The 22,074-nt window shown below is 45.6% G+C and overlaps 1 protein-coding gene across 23 annotated transcripts in view; it reads left to right on the top strand.

Annotated features, from left to right (window-relative positions):
• Window positions 1–22,074, top strand: part of LOC109901203 (regulating synaptic membrane exocytosis protein 2) — a 209,355-nt gene that overhangs the window by 120,417 nt on the left and 66,864 nt on the right. For 6 of the 23 annotated variants that reach the window (XM_031788118.1, XM_031788086.1, XM_031788080.1 and 3 more), the window contains 10 exons: window positions 481–527; window positions 790–902; window positions 3,256–3,303; window positions 7,925–8,055; window positions 8,518–8,710; window positions 9,344–9,503; window positions 12,855–12,923; window positions 15,858–15,996; window positions 16,327–16,434; window positions 20,755–20,883. In XM_031788118.1, the coding sequence (XP_031643978.1) occupies window positions 481–527; window positions 790–902; window positions 3,256–3,303; window positions 7,925–8,055; window positions 8,518–8,710; window positions 9,344–9,503; window positions 12,855–12,923; window positions 15,858–15,996; window positions 16,327–16,434; window positions 20,755–20,883 (1,137 nt within the window). Of the gene's footprint in view, window positions 1–480; window positions 528–789; window positions 903–3,255; window positions 3,304–7,924; window positions 8,056–8,517; window positions 8,711–9,343; window positions 9,504–12,854; window positions 12,924–15,857; window positions 15,997–16,326; window positions 16,435–18,497; window positions 18,564–20,754; window positions 20,884–22,074 lie in introns of all 23 variants that reach the window. The other 17 variants (XM_031788120.1, XM_031788116.1, XM_031788150.1 and 14 more) reach the window with 9 other exon arrangements.

Raw genomic sequence — 22,074 nt, 5'->3', positions numbered from 1 at the left:
TTGTTTATTTAACATATCTGCCTCCCAACCATCCCTCCCTTCCTCCCTCCCAATATCCCTCCCCTCCATCAGTCCTCCAGTGTGATGACAGTGTCAGAGGCTCATATGGGACTAGCAGTGCGGCACAGTGAAATGAACGGTGGCTGCTGCCTTTCTCTCTCTCTCTCTCTCTCTCTCTCTCTCTCTCTCTCTCTCTCTCTCTCTCTCTCTCTCTCTCGCTGTGTCTCACTACCCACTCTCCCCCTCTCCTCCACAAACAGCGGGATGCCAATCGTTTTTTGAAAGTAGAGATACCCAGAGAAATCAGAAACCCGTTTGCTTTGTCAGTGTCTATATTTGTCCTGCTTTGTATTGCTGAGGGAGGGAGCTGCTGTACAGGAGAATGAAGACTAATGCTCTTCTTAGGACCATTAAAATACAGTGCATTCAGCATTAGCACCAATTGATCCCCTCTTCCCCCCCCCCCCCCTCTCCTTTCAGAGATATTCCTCGGATACCAGACAGCACACATGCACAACTGGAATCAAGTAAGTCTGGCTTTTCTTTCATTTCCCAATGATAACTAATTAGCCTGCGTTAGCCAATTAATCGACCTTGAAATATCAAGCTACTAAGGTAATGTCAAAGAGAGGTGATGGTATCTCATTTCTATCTCTCTACCCTACACGCTTTCTTCTTCTCTCCCCTCCCCCCTCTCTATTCCTCTCTTCCTCTCCTTGAAGTATGTTACCAAAATCACAGTGTTTCAGATTTGATCATGTGACCTCCTCCCTGTCTGTCCTGTCTCAGGTTCGAGTTCCTTTGAGTCTCAGAAGATGGATCGCCCCTCTATCTCTGTCACGTCTCCCATGAGCCCCGGGATGCTGCGGGACGCCCCCCAGTACCTGTCAGGACAGCTCTCAGTGAGTACCCTACTACAATACCCACAATACACCCTGGCTCTGTCTGGGCCTACATTACCTGCAGGAAAGTATCATACAGTTTAGATTCACACAGAGGGTTTGAGAACAGATGTTTTATTTCTCTCTTTCTCTGCAGTATTCAGGTAGAGTAGCTGGAGCTCTGAGAGTAGCTGGAGCTCTGGAGAGTTGGTGGAACTCTGGAGAGTAGCTGGAGCTCTGGAGAGTAGCTGGAGCTCTGAGAGTATTTCGAGCTCTGGAGAGTAGCTGGAGCTCTTCAGCGTAGCTGGAGCTCTGAGAGTAGCTGGAGCTCTGGAGAGTAGCTGGAGCTCTGAGAGTAGCTGGAGCTCTGAGAGTAGCTGGAGCTCTGAGAGTATGTCGAGCTCTGGAGAGTAGCTGGAGCTCTGGAGAGTAGCTGGAGCTCTGAGTGTATGTCGGGCACTGGAGAGTAGCCGGAGCTCTGGGAGTAGCTGGAGCTTTGAGAGTAGCTGGATCTCTGGAGAGTAGCTGGAGCTCTTCAGCATAGCTGGAGCTCTGAGAGTAGCTGGAGCTCTGGAAAGTAGCTGGAGCTCTGAGAGTAGCTAGAGCTCTGAGAGTAGCTGGAGCTCTGAGAGTATGTCGAGCTCTGGAGAGTAGCTGGAGCTCTGAGAGTAGCTGGAGCTCTGGAGAGTAGCTGGAGCTCTGAGAGTAGCTGGAGCTCTGAGAGTAGCTGGAGCTCTGAGAGTTGTTCAGTTGGACCCATCCCAACTCAGCTTAGGACCATATATCCTGTTACCCTGAACCATGTTGCTTATTTTCTGATGCCTAATTTACTCTTGGGGGAAGTGAGTAAAAGACTCAGTTGAGATTAACATGGGAGGAATGAACTCTAAAATTCAAGAGGCCAGATGGAAATAGATTAATGCTAACCTCTAACACTTATTTTGTTGTCTCAACACTCAGGATATTTAGTTTCTTGGAGAAAAAATAAAGATAGTTATGAAATAGTCACAGCTTTTCAATCCCTTTCCTTATGAAAACACATCAATATTATATGTGATTATAAATAAAAATAATCAATGAAATATATCAAAGTATCAAACAATATACCAGTATATCAGTCAAAATATATCAGTCTATCAAGTCCATAGTGTGTTTGTTTATCAGAAGAGGTGAGAAGGTTTGATTGTTGACTGTGTGTCCATAAACACTGTAAGCCTTGTACTGTAATGTTGCACTCCAGTAAAACTGCTCCTAGAGCCAGAGAAGGAAGGGAGAGAAGGAAGGGAGGGAAGGAATCTTTTGATGTCAGTGTTCTTTCTGCTTGTTGTTGTTTTCTTTGGTGAGTAGGGGGAGATCTAATCTGTGCTGCTGCTAGTGTCTCCGCCTGGCTCCTCTCCTCTCCTGTCTGTATGTAACAGGAGCATGGCAGAGCAGAGTGAGAGCCAGGGAGAGAAGGAGCACAGAAAGAGGTAGCAGGCACACACAGGCCCTCCAGTATTCATAGGCCTACACCCAGGAGGCCCGTGCTGACAGTTATGACGCAAATAGAACCCAGTCAGCCAATCAGGCTGCAGTTCTGATCTCTGCAATCCCTACCTGTAGCACTCAGCCCCACACCACTCAGATCCAGAAGTTCTCTCCATTTCATCAATGAGCTGACCTTGAAACCAAAATAAGAGTATTTGAATTGTACTGTAGTTAATATACTGTAGTTATACTGTAATTAATATACTGTAATTATACTGTCATTAATATTCTGTAATTAATATACTGTAATTATACTGTCATTAATATACTGTAGTTGATATACTGTAATTATACTGTCATTAATATACTGTAGTACATTACCTTGTTGGATCAAGTGCCAGTTGAATAATACATTGGATGCAGTTAGAAATTGTAATGTGTTTTTATTATTATTATTCTTATTTACAAGCCGTGTTGAGGGAACAATTGGATTTCAATACGTCATTGTGACGCAAATGTTAAATGAAGAAAGGAAGGAAAGTTACAGTCCAGAGAGCACGGAAGGGAATGCTTAGTTAGAAGTCGTCAATCATTTTCTGTGAAAACGGGAGCAGAGCAGCCTCATCCTCTCCCTAAGTATTACAGTGTGGAGGTACAGGAACCCACAGATAAGGCTCCAAGACAATACAGCACATTAGTGAATAATGAGATGCAGATTGATGCTAATGAACGGTGGGGGAAACACACACACCGCTAGATTGACTCTCCGTCCGCTCCTCCTCAAAATGTGTTTGTGTTATTGTGGCACTGGTTCGAGTCCAGTGAGTGTGTTTTGTTGGTTGTTTTGTGTTTTTTTTGTTGGTTTTATTGCATTTTTCTATGTTGTTGTTTAATTTTGCTTACCCAGAGCCAAAGCCTTAGTAGAAGAACAGCGCCTTTTGTCCCTAGGGTCCAGGTAAACACCTGTCTGACTCACAGACTGACTCTCTTTGGTCTTCGCTCGCCTTTTTCTGTTGCCTTTTTGCTTTCCTCCATCTTGGAAAATGCATACCTGGGAAATGGCAGCATCTTTCCCTTGCAGTGCGGTGCATTATGTCATTATTATTATTATTATTATTCATTTATACCATATAACATGATCATACGGTTATGACAGGAGTCTCGACTCTTTGCATGACTAACTAATCTAAAGGAAATATTTCAGAGAGACACCCTTCCATTGCCAGATCCTGTAGCCTACACTCAACAGCAACAACAAGCTCAAACACATGGTCAGATCCTGTAGCCTGCACTCAACAGCAACAACAAGCTCAAACACATGGCCAGATCCTGTAGCCTGCACTCAACAGCAACGACAAGCTCAAACACATGGTCTGATCCTGTAGCCTACACTCAACAGCAACAACAAGCTCAAACACATGGTCAGATCCTGTAGCCTACACTCAACAGCAACAACAAGCTCAAACACATGGTCAGATCCTGTAGCCTACACTCAACAGCAACAACAAGCTCAAACACATGGTCAGATCCTGTAGCCTACACTCAACAGCAACAACAAGCTCAAACACATGGTCAGATCCTATAGCCTACACTCAACAGCAACAACAAGCTCAAACACATGGTCAGATCATGTAGCCTACACTCAACAGCAACAACAAGCTCAAACACATGGTCAGATCCTGTAGCCTACACTCAACAGCAACAATAGCAACAACAAGCTCAAACACATGGTCAGATCCTGTAGCCTACACTCAACAGCAACAACAAGCTCAAACACATGGTCAGATCCTGTAGTCTACACTCAACAGCAACAACAAGCTCAAACACATGGTCAGATCCTGTAGCCTACACTCAACAGCAACAATAGCAACAACAAGCTCAAACACATGGTCAGATCCTGTAGTCTACACTCAACAGCAACAACAAGCTCAAACACATGGTCAGATCCTGTAGTCTACACTCAACAGCAACAACAAGCTCAAACACATGGTCAGATCCTGTAGCCTACACTCAACAGCAACAACAAGCTCAAACACATGGTCAGATCCTGTAGCCTACACTCAACAGCAACAACAAGCTCAAACACATGGTCAGATCCTGTAGCCTACACTCAACAGCAACAATAGCAACAACAAGCTCAAACACATGGTCAGATCCTGTAGTCTACACTCAACAGCAACAACAAGCTCAAACACATGGTCAGATCCTGTAGTCTACACTCAACAGCAACAACAAGCTCAAACACATGGTCAGATCCTGTAGCCTACACTCAACAGCAACAACAAGCTCAAACACATGGTCAGATCCTGTAGCCTACACTCAACAGCAACAACAAGCTCAAACACATGGTCAGATCCTGTAGCCTACACTCAACAGCAACAACAAGCTCAAACACATGGTCAGATCATGTAGCCTACACTCAACAGCAACAACAAGCTCAAACACATGGTCAGATCCTGTAGCCTACACTCAACAGCAACAATAGCAACAACAAGCTCAAACACATGGTCAGATCCTGTAGCCTACACTCAACAGCAACAACAAGCTCAAACACATGGTCAGATCCTGTAGTCTACACTCAACAGCAACAACAAGCTCAAACACATGGTCAGATCCTGTAGCCTACACTCAACAGCAACAATAGCAACAACAAGCTCAAACACATGGTCAGATCCTGTAGTCTACACTCAACAGCAACAACAAGCTCAAACACATGGTCAGATCCTGTAGTCTACACTCAACAGCAACAACAAGCTCAAACACATGGTCAGATCCTGTAGCCTACACTCAACAGCAACAACAAGCTCAAACACATGGTCAGATCCTGTAGCCTACACTCAACAGCAACAACAAGCTCAAACACATGGTCAGATCCTGTAGCCTACACTCAACAGCAACAACAAGCTCAAACACATGGTCAGATCCTGTAGCCTACACTCAACAGCAACAACAAGCTCAAACACATGGTCAGATCCTGTAGCCTACACTCAACAGCAACAACAAGCTCAAACACATGGTCAGATCCTGTAGCCTACACTCAACAGCAACAATAGCAACAACAAGCTCAAACACATGGTCAGATCCTGTAGTCTACACTCAACAGCAACAACAAGCTCAAACACATGGTCAGATCCTGTAGCCTACACTCAACAGCAACAACAAGCTCAAACACATGGTCAGATCCTGTAGTCTACACTCAACAGCAACAACAAGCTCAAACACATGGTCAGATCCTGTAGTCTACACTCAACAGCAACAACAAGCTCAAACACATGGTCAGATCCTGTAGTCTACACTCAAACAAGCTCAAACACATTGATCAACATGTTAGCTGACATGGGCATTTTGTACCTAGTCAGCTACAACAGTGCTCCACATTGGCAATTAAAGGAGGGTGTCTCCTTAAATGTTTTAGTAAAACTATTACATTTTGTGGGACAAATAAATGAGCTTATTTGTTCTGTGGAACATGAAACTAGATTGGACCCTCGTCCTCATTGGCTTGACTCCCTCAGGTCCTGAATAGGTTGCCATAACAACAGCGGTCAACAACTGCTAATCATGAACACAACGTTTGGTAAATATTTATATTGACATTTTTGAATGGCTGTAAGTTTCATGTTGCAGTTAAAGGTGGGCTAAGATAACTCCCTTATTTTAAAGCAGATTCAAAATAATATTTTAGAGTTTGAATACAGAATTCACTTGAACTGAACAGGCAAGCTTGGAGCCTTTTTAAGGAGATGTCATTACTCTGGCTAGCTTGTGAGAGTTGGAGTGTGGAATACTCATGTTATTTGGGAGATCATATTTATATATTTGTCCCATCATGTCCTTGTCAAGCATCAGCTTAGCTTCGAACAAAATATATATACCGTATACTGTATAGGAGATTTTGGTATGATATGCACTGTTGGTTTCCTCGTTTTAAAGGTAGGTAATGTATTGCCAACACCTCACACTATCTGTCAGATAAGGAGAGGGTGAGAATGGAAGTCTATAAATAGGTGTGTAGTGTACCCTTGGCGCAGCTCCTAGAGGTAGATCAATTAGCCTTCTGTAGAAGCAGTGTTATGCTCTACTTAACCAGGCCACGCAATAATGTCAATGTAAATGATGTGGCTGACTATACAGGAAATATAGGCAGTGTAATGGGGGTATAATTTCAACTTTTCAAGGTGAATCTGTCAGTTAAGGGTTATACCATCAGTCATATGGGCAGTGCTGTAGTATGGTCAGAATTGCACATACATCTTTTCCATAGGGGACTTGTGTTGAGGAAGTCTTCCCAGTGCAAGCTGTTTGACCTGAAGGCCCCTACTGCCTATGTTGTTTGACAATATCAGATCTCCTGACTGATCTTGTATGTGTTAAGTGCTTGCTGTTGCTTTGTATTGCTGCATGCATAAAGAAATAACTCTGGAAGTCAATGCAATGATGAAGACTCCTCCCATCATTATCTACATAAGTATGGGCAAGAGCTTAGAAGGCTTGGTTTTCCTCGCATATTTCATTTTTTTTTTTTTTAAACAAATATTTCGCACATTTAAAAAAAATATATATATATATTTCCGTAAATGTTGTTTATTTCATTTCTTACTTCTAAGTGTTCTCTGTTATGTCCATACTTCGCTCTGACAAGTGTGAAGTGTCTTTGATGCCACTCATGACAGCATGATTGATTTATATGTATATTTTACCTATACACTATCTGACATTGCATTGCAGGGCTCTACAGTGCGACCATTTTACTAGCATATGCGCCTAAATATTTTGCTGTGCGTCCTGGAATTTTAATTTAGGAGCACTAGTACGCCTACAAAAATGAAGGATTCTAGCTTTATGACCTGAAATATTAATTGTGCTCGTAAATATCTTTGTGTGTGCCTACATTTTTCAACTTAGGTGCACACGTGCTCCTTGTAAAAAAGGTCAGCGTAGAGGCCTGCATTGTGTTGTATGGTTCCAAATACAATTTCACACTCAGATCAGTAAGTGTTCATTTCAAAGCATGTTGGTCTAATTCTCATGTTGTAATGGTTTAGATACCAAGAGTTAGGATACTGTAGATATGAATACAGATACACATACTGTAGAATCCTTTCCACTCAAACACACCTAGAAAATGTGGCTAGAGCAGCCGATGAATATATAGGTCATGGTAAGATTTAGGTCATGGTAAGATGTAGGTCATAGTAAAATGTAGGTCATGGTAAGATATACAGTACAGATCTGTATCATCACCCCCCCCCCCCCCCCCCAAGCATGTGACCTGCTAATGCCTAAACCAGGGGTGGCCACCCCTTCTCCAGGAGATGTACTGGGTGTGCAGGCTTTAACTCCAGCGCTGCTCAAATCTAACACAATCCAGTGATTTTACTAATTAGCTGCTCACCATGCAGGACCTTGATTCGCTGAATCAGGTGTGTTTGTTAGTTAATATAGAGCAGGGCTGGTGCTAAACCCTGCACACCCAGTAGCTCTCCAAGTGGAGGGTTATGAGGTCACCCTGATATAGAGCCCCCCCCCTACTGGCAGCCCAGTGACCATGTGACCCTGTTCTATCCCATCCATAGGTCAAACTGTGGTATGACAAAGTGGGCCATCAGCTAATAGTCACCATCCTGGGAGCCAAGGACCTGCCTTCTAGGGAAGATGGCCGCCCCAGGAACCCTTACGTCAAAATCTACTTCCTCCCTGACAGAAGGTAAGAGTAGAGACAGTAACTACAGAATGATCTAGCTCGCAGCATTTCACTTCATTCTATCCACAGCCATTTCTTAATGGCTAGACCTATCCTTCAATATCCTAAAGTTGCCATTGGTTGATTGATACAGATTTGGGCACTCGCGTAATAGTCTCACTGAATGTTGAATTTATGGTAAGAATGTCTTTGGTTTTATTTACCTATATATTTTTTTCTTCTGGTAATTAAATTTGGGGTCATGTCACATTGCATTTAAACTGCTACCGTCACAAAGATCATCATGTGATCACATTGACCTACACCTTCACTGCGCTCAGAGAACCCCTTCTCAGACACATGGAAGTAAGGATAGAAAGTTGATCAGGGCTCCAACATGACGCTCCCTCCCCAGCTCATCCCATTGTCCTGTGCTGTGTTGACCTGTTCGGGAGTCTTTTCTACCATGGTTGTAAATAAAAACAGTTTGAATTATTGTTCCTCCAGCGACAAAAGCAAGAGGAGAACAAAAACGGTAAAGAAATCCTTAGAGCCCAAATGGAACCAGACCTTTATGTATTCTCCTGTGCACCGGCGGGAGTTCCGTGAGCGCATGTTGGAGATCACCCTGTGGGACCAGGCCAGGGTCAGGGAGGAGGAAAGCCAGTTCCTGGGAGAGGTAAGCCCATCCATCTCTTTTTTCCCTCATAGTTCTCTATTGTTTTCTGGACAGAGACAGTCGGAAGGTAGTTAGAAAGACAGGTACAGAGGGACACGGAGACAAGGGGCTGAGGCTATATTTGTAACAAGATTCGGCAGCGCCACCACTTAACCAGACTCAGGCACTCATCCGTCTCTGATATAATACCAAACATACCCATCCAGTCAGGATTAGGACAGTAACTCTGATAGCTCAACTAATCTAACCAACAGGGTCAAGCTCTTGATAAAACCCTACATTCCATAGGAAGGATGACAGGCTACTGGGGGTTGATGTGATGCTTACTGTAACATCATCACATACTCACATACTCTGCCCTCACTGTCAATAAGGTTGCAGAATTCTGGTAACTTTCCCAGAATTCCCAGGTCATACAGAAATCCTCCCGGTTGGAGGGAAAAAGCAGGAAATCCAGAATCTTCCAATCAGGATTGCTAGAAAACCTTACTTTAAAAATGATGTCGGTCCATGCCTGTGGAGGTCTTGATCTGCTCTGGAATGAGTCCAGTTAGCAGTGGCTAGTGTATTGAGGAGTGTGTGTGGTGTGTGTGTGTGTGTGTGTGTAGTGACGCTGGTGTGTTTCTCCTTTAGATACTGATAGAGCTGGAGACAGCCCTGCTGGATGATGAGCCTCACTGGTACAAGCTGCAGACCCACGACGTGTCCTCCATGCCCCTCCCCCGCGCCTCGCCCAACCCCCAGCGCAGACAGCTCCACGGAGAAAGCCCCACGAGGAGGCTACCCATACAGAGTAGGTTACCCCTCTGCCCTAACATCCATAACCTGTATACTAGTCTATACTAGAACAGTGTAGGAAAGCTCCTGTCTGTTCAAACCCCAAACCTCAGGATAGGGAATGAGACATGAGTGTCGAACCAACCATTCGTCTGATGATTTTGAAAAGCCAGTATGGCGGCTGGCAGGTGCCCTGTTACCGACGGTCTTTGCCTGTCTGCCAAAGCCTGAATGATTTATGAAGTATTTATTACTGTTAGTATGTTCATATGGTGTTTGTTTTCTTATCCCTCTCAACTCAACCTGATACTTACAGACAAGGGGCCGTATTCGTACAATTCAGGTAACGGCCCCCGCTTGTTGTTCCACGCTGCTCTCTCCACTGAGCTCTCTCTCCACTAAGCTTTCTCTCCACTGAGCTCTGTCTCCACTGAGCTCTCTCTCCACTGAGCTCTCTCTCCACTGAGCTCTCTCTCCACTGAGCTCTCTCTCCATTGAGCTCTCTCTCCACTGAGCTCTCTCTCCACTGAGCTCTCTCTCCATTGAGCTCTCTCTCCACTGAGCTCTCTCTCCACTAAGCTTTCTCTCTACTGAGCTCTGTCTCCACTGAGCTCTCTCTCCACTGAGCTCTCTCTCCACTGAGCTCTGTCTCCACTGAGCTCTCTCTCCACTGAGCTCTCTCTCCACTGAGCTCTCTCTCCACTGAGCTCTCTCTCCACTCAGTGTTGCTGTTCATACGAAGACTCTCTCTCCCCTCTGCTTCAGTCCTATTGTACTGGTCTCTACCTCCAAAGTGTTCTTTCATTCCACTCCTCCATTAGCTGTCCCACAATTCCCTTTAATCCTCGCTATGCTCCCTCTCCGCTCCACCGCAGTCCTTAAACAAGATGGCTGGTCAATCTCGGCCCGACAGGTTTATGTTTCCCAGTCCAGATTCTGGTGATTTAGCTCTATCAAAAGAGCTCTGTCCACTCCTCTGTTTGTCATTTGAATATGTTGACCACTTGTTTTCCCAGTGCAATGCATTGTTTCATCTTCTGCCCTATGCCAACACTTTCCTTTTGAAAAACATTATGATAATTGTGCTGGTTTTTGCTCTTCTTCTCCTCTGCTTGTGTCTGTGTCTGTTGTGTCTGTGTCTGTTGTGTCTGTTGGGTGTGAACTTGTATTTGCACTTGACTTGACATATTTCTATTGTATGTAACCTGCACATGTATTTCCAATGTTAAGGCTTGAAGCTGGGACAATTTTTACGGGGCATCTGTGTGTGTGTGAGATGAAAGAGCTGACCGCTCTAAAACAAGAGCGTTAAAACAGTTTCAGCCCTTCTGAGACGTGAGGGAGCGATAGAGAGAGACTGAGAGAGAGGCTGCCAGAAAAAGAGAGGCAGAGAGAGGCTGAGAGAGTGGCTGCCAGAAAAAGAGAGGCAGAGAAAGGCTGAGAGAGCGGCTGCCAGAAAAAGAGAGGCAGAGAGAGGCTGAGAGAGCGACTGCCAGAAAAAGAGAGGCAGAGAAAGGCTGATAGAGCGGCTGCCAGAAAAAGAGAGGCAGAGAGAGGCTGAGAGAGCGACTGCCAGAAAAAAAGAGGTAGAGAAAGGCTGAGAGAGCAGCTGCCAGAAAAAGAGAGGCAGAGAAAGGCTGAGAGAGCGGCTGCCAGAAAAAGAGAGGCAGAGAAAGGCTGAGAGAGCGGCTGCCAGAAAAAGAGAGACAAAGAAAGGCTGAGAGAGCGGCTGCCAGAAAAAAGAGAGAGCGGCTGCCAGAAAAAGAGAGGCAGAGAAAGGCTGAGAGAGGGCTGCCAGAAAAAGAGAGGCAGAGAAAGGCTGAGAGAGTGGCTGCCAGAAAAAAGAGAGAGCGGCTGCCAGAAAAAGAGAGGCAGAGAAAGGCTGAGAGAGCGGCTGCCAGAAAAAGAGAGGCAGAGAAAGGCTGAGAGAGTGGCTGCCAGAAAAAAGAGAGAGCGGCTGCCAGAAAAAGAGAGGCAGAGAAAGGCTGAGAGAGTGGCTGCCAGAAAAAAGAGAGAGCGGCTGCCAGAAAAAGAGAGGCAGAGAAAGGCTGAGAGAGCGGCTGCCAGAAAAAAGAGAGGCAGAGAAAGGCTGAGAGAGTGGCTGCCAGAAAAAAGAGAGAGCGGCTGCCAGAAAAAGAGAGGCAGAGAAAGGCTGAGAGAGCGGCTGCCAGAAAAAGAGAGGCAGAGAAAGGCTGAGAGAGTGGCTGCCAGAAAAAAGAGAGAGCGGCTGCCAGAAAAAGAGAGGCAGAGAAAGGCTGAGAGAGTGGCTGCCAGATAAAAGAGAGGCAGAGAAAGGCTGAGAGAGCGGCTGCCAGAAAAAAGAGAGGCAGAGAAAGGCTGAGAGAGTGGCTGCCAGAAAAAAGAGAGAGCGGCTGCCAGAAAAAGAGAGGCAGAGAAAGGCTGAGAGAGTGGCTGCCAGAAAAAAGAGAGAGCGGCTGCCAGAAAAAGAGAGGAAGAGAAAGGCTGAGAGAGCGGCTGCCAGAAAAAAGAGAGGCAGAGAAAGGCTGAGAGAGTGGCTGCCAGAAAAAAGAGAGAGCGGCTGCCAGAAAAAGAGAGGCAGAGAAAGGCTGAGAGAACGGCTGCCAGAAAAAGAGAGGCAAAGAACGGCTGAGAGAGCGGCTGCCAGAATGCAGCACTTGTCATTTCTGTAAAAGCCCAAGTGTCCAGATGATTTAAGTTGACTGAACAGTGAATAAGTCAGAAAAAGCAACTGAGTGAGAGAGGGGACGACTCAGAAAGAGGGATGAGGGAGGGAGTAGTTCTGAAGACAGTGGAGACGGTAGAATACCTCTCAGACTCCATCTTCAGATGTACATTGAATGATTGAAATGTCAATTCAAAGCGCCACCTTGAAAACATGGAAGCTATTGCCAATTAGGCTAGATGGAGAGGACCACACGATGTTGTTTACATCACATCCAACATCATGTCTCACACTAGCTATATGTTACAGTTGTTCTCTTTAAATTAGACTTTATATCACACTATCTAAAATAGGCAGCTCCTACGTTGGTGGGGAAAATCAGAAGAGTCAGACTATATATTCCAGGAGAGTAAATGTAGGTCTTGGTTGTATGTGCTGTTTCTAAAGTGTGGCCAGTGATTATCAATGTAAGAACGTGACTTTGAGATACAATATAATACTGTTTAATAGTGTTCTGAAAATAAATAGTGTTCTATTTCTGTGTCTGCTGCTTTTCCTGACTATGTCCAGGACTGGGGCATTGGTCTAGAGTCTAGAGACCAACTGGACAACACTGGTGACAGCTAGGCCACAGAGCCATGGTCTGACCAGGGGAAGAGGACAGACCTTGGAGTAAACTAACCTCTATCCTTCTATTCTCTCCTTTCTCCATTTCTCCTCCAGGATCTCAGAGAATCAGTGACAGTGAGATCTCTGACTATGACTGTGAAGACGGTGTTGGTGTAGTGTCAGGTAATATACTACAGACAGAGTCACACATGAATAGTAATCAGTATAATGTTGATGCAGCTAACTCAGGAGTAAACAGTATATGAACATACAGCTGTATGTATGTCAATGTACTGTACTGGATCATCTGATGTTTTAAAAGAAGGTATAGATTACTATTCATGTGTGACTCTAAGATACTGCAGCAGCTCTACAAGGAGCACTGAGTTTCTTCTCCTTCCCTCTGCGCTACAGTAACTAGCTGCTCTCCTCGACACAGGCAGCAGACGCCCACGCTAGGCTCAGCCTGCCGCTGCTGCACAGAGGCTGTTGCCAGTGAGAGAGAGAGTAGATTACTGTAGCAGTCCAGGCAGCACACAGACAGCTGTGTGTGTGTATGTGTGTGTGTGTGTGTGTGTGTGTGTATGTGTGTGTGCCTGTGTGTGTGTGTGCCTGTGTGTGTGTGTGTGTGTGTGTGTGTGTGTGTGTGTGTGTGTGTGTGTGTGTGTGTGTGTGTGTGTGTGTGCGTGTGTGTGCGTGTGTGTGTGTGCGTGTGTGTGTGTGTGTGTGTGTGCGTGTGTGTGTGTGTAATAGATGAGTGTGTGTGTGTGTGGGTGTGTGTGTGTGTGTGCGTGTGTGTGTGTGTAATAGATGAGGAGGAAACCCTCCCACCTCTGTAACATTCTCATCAGCCCCTCTCTCACATCACAGCCTCCTCTCTCACATCACAGCCTCCTCTCTCACATCACAGCCTCCTCTCTCACATCACAGCCTCCTCTCTCACTACGCCCATAATATCCCTTCACTCAGTGGGAATACCCCTCTCCTCTCTCTCTCATCTTCCCTTGTTTCCCAGAGATCTTTGCTAATCCCCTTTCCTCCTACCTTCTCCATATCAAACTACTGATACTATACTAAGGGGGAAGAGATGATAACTATTCACAGGAATAATAGATTGATTGTTTTTTTGAATTGGGATGCCACTGCTGTGGTTTTAACTAGGATAATGCAGTCATTCTTCTCTGCTGGCTCTGTCCTGTTCATTCGGATCTGAGCTTCTCTCCTCTATACACAGTATATATGCTTAACACACAGTTTCTAGTCATGTGTGACGCGGCTTGTCAAGAGAACCAATGAATTACATTTGGGTTGTGCACGTAAAGCAAGCTGATTGCAGAGCTGGGTGCTTAGTTACCCCAGTGTTGGGCTGCTGATAGTTAGACTGCAGATGTTAGATAGTGAAATGTAGTGATGTCAGGTGGAATGGGTTTAATGTTTCTCTGTTTCCACAATAGTAAATATGTATGACGTGGTGTTATGCAGGACTTGATCGTGAATCATTTTAACATAATATTCATTCACATAATACTGTCCTTTTTATGTTATCTGGGTTCCTTCTATGTATAATTTGAAGGAATTCAGGTTTCACAATGCAGCAAACTCACTTTCAAACATATTTGGAAGAGAAAATGTAATGATTTGGAGATCATTGATAGAAGTACCAAACTAAAGTGGCCGTGAAGGTTAACTTTTCCTCTCATATTTCATAATGTCTTGTGTTTCCTTCCTAATCCTACCTTTGATTCACTGTTACGTTTAATTCATTGTAATGTGCAATACACTCTATGGAATATTAACCAAGGATAATGGAGCAAAACATTGACCTTTGACCTTAACCATGCTTCCTGGCCATGGATGATTATTGAATAATGATAATCATTCAAGTTCGATGGACTAATCAGTCTAGCAGGGAAAAGTCATTATAATGTTTCTGATTTTTGAAAGCTATTTTCATGTTTAATGCAAAAATGTTAACCTCAATGACTTGAATCACATGAACATTGAGTTGAGACCAAGCCCTCATTTATTTGAATATAGAGAGCCTCAGCATTTTGAACATTTGAAAGCCACCAACCATTATGCCACTGTGTGCAACTTCTGAAAAGTTTGAAAGAATCCTCTGAAAAATAAATGTTGCTGTTGACAGTTTTTTTTGCAGCAGTGTGTATGGTCAATAGGGAGGAAAGGTTTTAGCCTGGTACCAGATCAGTTTGTGCTGCCTTGCCAACTAGACAAGACAGTACACACAGATCTGGGACCAGGTTAGAAAGGCTGTGCTCAGAACGATGAGTCTTTCTCTGAATGACTCCTGACATCACACTCTCTCTGTTTCTCTATCTGGTTCTCTCTCTGTATCTCTCTTTTTCTCTCTTTTTCTCTCTATTTCTGTCTCTCTGTCTCTCTGTTTCTCTCTCTGTTTCTCTCTATATTTCTCTCTGTTTCTCTCTCTGTCTCTCTGTTTCTCTCTCTGTTTCTCTCTATATTTCTCTCTGTTTCTCTCTCTGTCTCTGTTTCTGTCTCTCTGTCTCTCTGTTTCTGTCTCTCTGTCTCTGTTTCTGTCTCTCTGTCTCTCTGTTTCTGTCTCTCTGTCTCTCTGTCTCTGTTTCTGTCTCTCTGTCTCTCTGTTTCTCTCTCTGTTTCTCTCTATATTTCTCTCTGTTTCTCTCTCTGTCTCTCTGTTTCTCTCTCTGTCTCTCTGTTTCTGTCTCTCTGTCTCTCTGTTTCTGTCTCTCTGTCTCTGTTTCTGTCTCTCTGTTTCTGTCTCTCTGTCTCTCTGTCTCTCTGTTTCTCTCTCTGTTTCTCTCTATATTTCTCTCTGTTTCTCTCTCTGTCTCTCTGTTTCTGTCTCTGTCTCTCTGTTTCTGTCTCTCTGTCTCTCTGTTTCTGTCTCTCTGTCTCTGTTTCTGTCTCTCTGTCTCTCTGTTTCTGTCTCTCTGTCTCTCTGTTTCTGTCTCTCTGTTTCTCTCTCTCTTTCTCACTGTTTGTCTCTATATTTCTCTCTCTGTTTCTCTCTCTCTTTCTCTATGCTTCTGTCTCTCTCTGTTTCTCTTTCTGTCTCTCTCTGTATCTCTGTTTCTCTCTGCCTCTCTCTTTACCCGTCTCTCTCTGTCTCTCCAGACTACCGGCAGAACGGCAGGGACCTACATAGTTCCACGTTGTCTGTCCCCGAGCAGGCGATGTCATCCAACCACTGCTCGCGGTCGGCAGACATGAACCGGGCGCGGTCGCGGTCCCCCAGTGTCCCCCCTCCACAGAGGTAACTCCCCCATCTCACTTGTCCCCCGTCCAGCCCAGCATCCCAAGTTGTATCCCTTCCTCAAAAACAGTTTGTGCCAAACTGCACCACAATGGGAACTGAGAACCTCAACTGATATCAGAGGTTGTCCTTTAAGCGGTATCTCTGTGATAGTTGTCTTGATAGTAGAATGTATAACCCATATAACCGATACTGGGATCTCACTCACACTGACAGTGGTTGCATTAAGGTGAGTAGGTGCATCCCCGAGCCACTAGGGGGCACTGTGGGGAGTTTGTACTGTGACTGTACCGTACTAGGGGGGTGATCCAGTGATTCTGTTGTGTACAGCAGAAGCCTGGACCCCGGCTATGACATTGACCCCGCCTCGTCTCAGTACAGCTCCTCCAGTAGAGTGGACCGGCGCAGTGTGTCCGATGACCACCACTCACCTGACAGGTAGATACCCGTGTCTCACACAGCTTGACACAGCCTAACACAGCCCCACACAACCTCACACAGCCTCACACACCAGCTGCTGCAGACAACACAACCAACTGCGACTGACAGGGTTCCAACCCGGGTTGTCTGCGAGCCACAAGACTGTGTAACTGTTAGACCTCTGAGCTGAAGCCTAGGCATTAGCTCGGGAGCTAACCCAAATGTTCAGGTCTCAGGCACCGTTACTAATCACATGAGCGTGGTTTCACTGAATTGCCTCCGTTACACAACCTTACACCTGTTTAATCCCCCTGGTGCTTTCACACCTACAACTGCTATACGGATATCTCACCTAGTGCTCACAAGTCAACCTGTCCCTTTCCCCAACCTGTCCCTTTCCCCAACCTGTCCCTTTCCCCAACCTGTCCCTTTTCCAAGAACTCTAATTTCTCTCTGATGTCCTGCATTAGGTGGATCTTTAACTAACCGCTTCTCTCCTTTGTGTTCAAATCGTGTTGCCTTATGAATACTGAGAGGGGATCATTAACTCCAGTGCTCAGACTCATTAGAATCAACATCCTGTATCCCAAATGGCACCCTATTCCCTATAATAGTATACGACTTTTGAACATGGCTCATAGGTTCAAGATTCAAGTTTTATTAGTCGTAACGGGATACACATGGTATACACCGTCCACCGTCTCCACAACAACAATAACAAATAAGAAAAGATAAGCATAGGGCTCTGGTCAAAAGTAGTGCACAATGTAGGGAATAGGGTGCCATTTGTGACACATCCTGTGTTTGTGTTGTGATGTTCCTTCCTCCACCATACCTGAGACTATAGAAATAGAATCTCTAGAATGGACAACCCCAGTCAAGTTAGAACCCATCAGTGTACTGTCAAATTGCTGTGGTCTGAGGGGACTTTCCCATTCTAGTCATACTGTTTGTTCCGCTATAGCACCAACACCAGCCCAGCATCTCAGACATACAACTCTCAGCCTTGGCACAGTTCTCTTCTCCTTACTTACCCCCTCCCATCATTCAATTAAGTTTATTTGATATTTCTGAGTCGAGGATGGCTGAGGCAGCCTAAATCAGGGCCAGACACAGGAAATGCACTTATCTAGATTGTGTGTGACAGACAGTTGCTCACTAAGACTGTATTTCAGCTTCCCCTTAATCAACTGCTGCTGTTATTTATTGAAAACAGTTGAAAATGAGGAAACAGGAAATGAGTCATGGTGTGCATACCAAATGGCACCCTATGCCCTATAAAGTGCACTACTTTTGACCAGAGCCCTATGGGCCTTATTACTTCATTATTTTGGGGAATTTACTTTTTTTTATTTTTTATATTGCCTATATTGTTATTTTGTTTTGAAATCCAACAACACATTAATGTACTTTTGTTTGTTTTTCATTTTATTTTGTAAAGTTATTAACTAATGCAGAAATGTACAGACATTTGGAGAGTTAGGGGGCTAGTCCAACAACATACAGTAACTCCAACAACATTCAGTATCTTACACGGTTTGGATTGAATCCACTGGGACTGATGTTGGATTACAGCAGCATGTGTTACAGTACAAAACAGTAAATTAGGAGCGCCTCATCATGCATCTCAATGGGCTTTCTAACCTGAGGAAGGACTGCACCAATATCCTCTCCTCTTCCATGGCTGTACTCCTCCCTCCTCTCCTCCAACACTGTACCGCCCCCTCTCTCTCTCTTTCTCTCTCTCTCCCTGTGTCTCTCTCTCACGATCCCTCTCTCCTGTGTCTCTCTCGCTATCTCTCTTGTTCTCTCTCTCTATCTCTCTCTCTCTCTCCCTTTGTCTCTCTCTCGCTATCTCTTTCTCCCGTGTCTGTCTCTCGCTATCTCTCTTGATCTCTCTCTCCCTGTGTCTCTTTCTCTCTCTCTCTCTCTCACTCTCACTCTCTCTCTCTCACCCTGTGTCTCTCTCTCGCTATATCTCTCGCCCCGTGTGTCTCTCACTCTCTCTCTTTCTCCCTCTTCTCCCTCCCCATTCAGCCCCATTCAACCATGTCTCTGTTCTCTCCCTTCATGTCTCGCAGCCATTTTCTCACCCTACCTCGATCCAGACGCTGTCAACCTAGTGATGATCATCAGAAGGAACCCAGGTAGACTCTTACCTGACAGTGCATGTTCCTCCCTCCATCACACCCTCCACTTCGCCCCCTGTCTGTCTGTAGGAAGCTGCTGGCCTATGAAGCTTCAAGCCTGTGTTGGTTTAATGTCAATGGCGCACAAACCTATCCACTTCACATCCCAAGCCAATGCCATTGACGACATAACGTGTGGTGGGTGGTGTGGTGTGGGCTGCCAGGTATATATTTCTCCCTTCCCAGACAAATATACTGTATATGCATAAGTGTAGTGTGTGGCCTTTTGTAGTCAGTAGAAATAAACAGGTGGGCCACTCCATGGCCCATATACTCAGAAAGAAAAGGTGCTATCTAGAACCTAAAAGAGTTCTTCTGCTGTCCCCATAGGAGAACCTTTTGAAGAAACCTTTTTGGTTCCAGGTAGAACCCTTTTGGTTCCAGGTAGAAACCTTTTTGGTTCCAGGTAGAACCCTTTCCCCAGAGGATTCTATATGGAACCAAAAGATACAGAATCAGGATCACTCCTCATTTCAGCTTCATAAACACATACATTTCCTCTCTCCACATACTTTTCATACATTTGCCAAAGTTTCATCATTGATTACGTATCTTTACTGGTAGACAAATACATAGCCCGCTATGTGTTATCTTCGATTGTACCCTGAGATATACCTCAAAGAAACTAGCTTGTCAATAGTCTGAAATGGATGTGTCCTGTTGTTTTTTTCTGTTTGTGAAGAGTTGTCCAGCAGAGGTAGTTCCCCCTGCCCAGTGCCCACCCTGTGTTGTACCACTGTATATATCAGTATATGAATCCTATATATCTGATATGCACTCCTTATGGTGGCTACCCATCCACAGCGGTCAAGGTGGATGTTGTGTTTGGATCAAACAACAAGAGAATAGTAGAGGTACAGCGAGTTGGTGCGCCCCCATCAACTGTCCCCTTAACAGTCTACAGAGTTTGTGCGCCCCCATCAACTGTCCCCTTAACGGTCTACAGAGTTGGTGCGCCCCCATCAACTGTCCCCTTAACAGTCTACAGAGTTGGTGCGCCCCCATCAACTGTCCCCTTAACAGTCTACAGAGTTTGTGCGCCCCCATCAACTGTCCCCTTAACGGTCTACAGAGTTGGTGCGCCCCCATCAACTGTCCCCTTAACAGTCTACAGAGTTGGTGCGCCCCCATCAACTGTCCCCTTAACAGTCTACAGAGTTTGTGCGCCCCCATCAACTGTCCCCTTAACGGTCTACAGAGTTGGTGCGCCCCCATCAACTGTCCCCTTAACGGTCTACAGAGTTGGTGCGCCCCCATCAACTGTCCCCTTAACAGTCTACAGAGTTGGTGCGCCCCCATCAACTGTCCCCTTAACAGTCTACAGAGAGTTTGTGCGCCCCTATCAACTGTCCCCTTAACAGTATACAGAGAGTTTGTGCGCCCCTATCAACTGTCCCCTTAACAGTATACAGAAAGTTGGTGCGCCCCCATCAACTGTCCCCTTAACAGTCTACAGAGAGTTGGTGCGCCCCCATCAACTGTCCCCTTAACAGTCTACAGAGAGTTTGTGCGCCCCCATCAACTGTCCCCTTAACAGTCTACAGAGTTGGTGCGCCCCCATCAACTGTCCCCTTAACAGTCTACAGAGTTGGTGCGCCCCCATCAACTGTCCCCTTAACAGTCTACAGAGTTGGTGCGCCCCCATCAACTGTCCCCTTAACAGTCTACAGAGTTGGTGCGCCCCCATCAACTGTCCCCTTAACAGTCTACAGAGAGTTGGTGCGCCCCCATCAACTGTCCCCTTAACAGTCTACAGAGTTGGTGCGCCCCCATCAACTGTCCCCTTAACAGTCTACAGAGTTGGTGCGCCCCCATCAACTGTCCCCTTAACAGTCTACAGAGAGTTTGTGCGTCCCCATCAACTGTCCCCTTAACAGTCTACAGAGTGTTTGTGCACCCCTATCAACTGTCCCCTTAACAGTCTACAGAGAGTTGGTGCGCCCCCATCAACTGTCCCCTTTACAGTCTACAGAGAGTTGGTGTACTTCCATCAGTTGTCCCCAACTGTCCCCAGGGTCATGTGAAAACCGGGTTCCTTCCACAGGTTCATGACCTTCTCTCTCTCTCTCTCTGTCCTACCTGACCAACCTGGTATTAAGGTATTCTTAAAACACACATTGACTCCCTCTGACCGCTCTCTTTTCGCCAGCCGCAACCACCGCATATCCAACATCAGTCGAGAAGAGGCTGTCAGGTTACTGCGCTCCACTAGGATGTCCCGAGCCCACTCAGAGGGCGCGTACTCCTCCTCTGCTTCCGTCGACTATGACTACAAGAGGTATTCACATTACAGTGTCTCTACGTATATATCCACAGTCAGCCATTTTGTGGGTCTTTTTCTCTGTAGTCGTCTGTATGACATTAAAACATTTTCTATGTGATTGTAAAAGGTGATGAACCCCACGTGATATCCTGGGTGATATCCTGGGTGATATCTGGTTCAGGAGCATGTCATCACAGCTCTGCTCAAGTTGTGTACTAGACCCATAAACCACACAACTGCCTCCAATTACTGTGTAATATAGAGGCTGCTGCGAGCTCTCGTGTCTCCACATCGGTTGTGACACATGTATCGTCCTCTGTTGCTGTTTTGTTGTCATGCCTACTAGTCTACCATCAGTGGTAAGATGACAAGTTGTGTTTGTGATCAGTGGTGTCCTGTTTGTATCTGGCTAAATAAAGACTGGCTGGACATTGGTAGCTCTGATGCTCAGCTCTGCAGGTAATACTGTATAAGGGCTGCATTGAACAAAAGGACACATGGCCTTTTGATGCTGCTGGTGGTAATGGGATGTTTACCTTTCCTTTATTAATGCACGGTTGTCTCTCTAACATTACCTCCACCATCTTGGATGGCCTGGATCATTATCAACAGTGGTTAACTGTATGTCTGCAGTTTGATTTGATCTGGCCCTCTCTGTCTTCAAACCATGTCATTGTCATTGTGATGAAGGCCAATAGGGCCGACAGGTCAGTACCACATGAGTGAAATATATTTTTATCTGAAGACGAAGGAGAACTGCCTAGCCATTTCTCCATGCTGACTCTGAGGGTCTGTCTGTTTCTCTTCTGTCCTGGACCTGAGTGACTTTCTCTATGCTAAGAGTGCTAAGTATGGGAAGCTCAGCACTGCCCCATGCCCAGGCTGTTCCAGCCCTATGATGGCCTAGGATCAGGCTTAGGTTCCCCCCAAGTGCGTGTGCCAGGCCCAATGTTGTGATGTGCCAGTTCAGCGGGCTGGGCCAAGCCGGGCACTCCCAAAGTCCTTATATAGTGCACTACGTTTGACCAGAGTTCTATGGGCCCTGGTAAAATGTAGTGCACTAAATAAGGAATTGGGTGTAATTTGGAACGCAACGTCACACTCTCAGCACCCCCTGGAGAAATGCTGCAAATAGCTCCTCCTGGGCTCCCATCGCTGCCATCTGGCTGTCAGTCAAAAACGACACATCGTGCATTGTCTCTCCAG

This window comes from Oncorhynchus kisutch, linkage group LG2 (assembly GCF_002021735.2).
Source record: "Oncorhynchus kisutch isolate 150728-3 linkage group LG2, Okis_V2, whole genome shotgun sequence".
NCBI classification, from domain to species: domain Eukaryota; kingdom Metazoa; phylum Chordata; class Actinopteri; order Salmoniformes; family Salmonidae; genus Oncorhynchus; species Oncorhynchus kisutch.
Note: the sequence above shows the minus strand (reverse complement) of the source record. Positions and strands in the feature narration are given on the sequence as shown.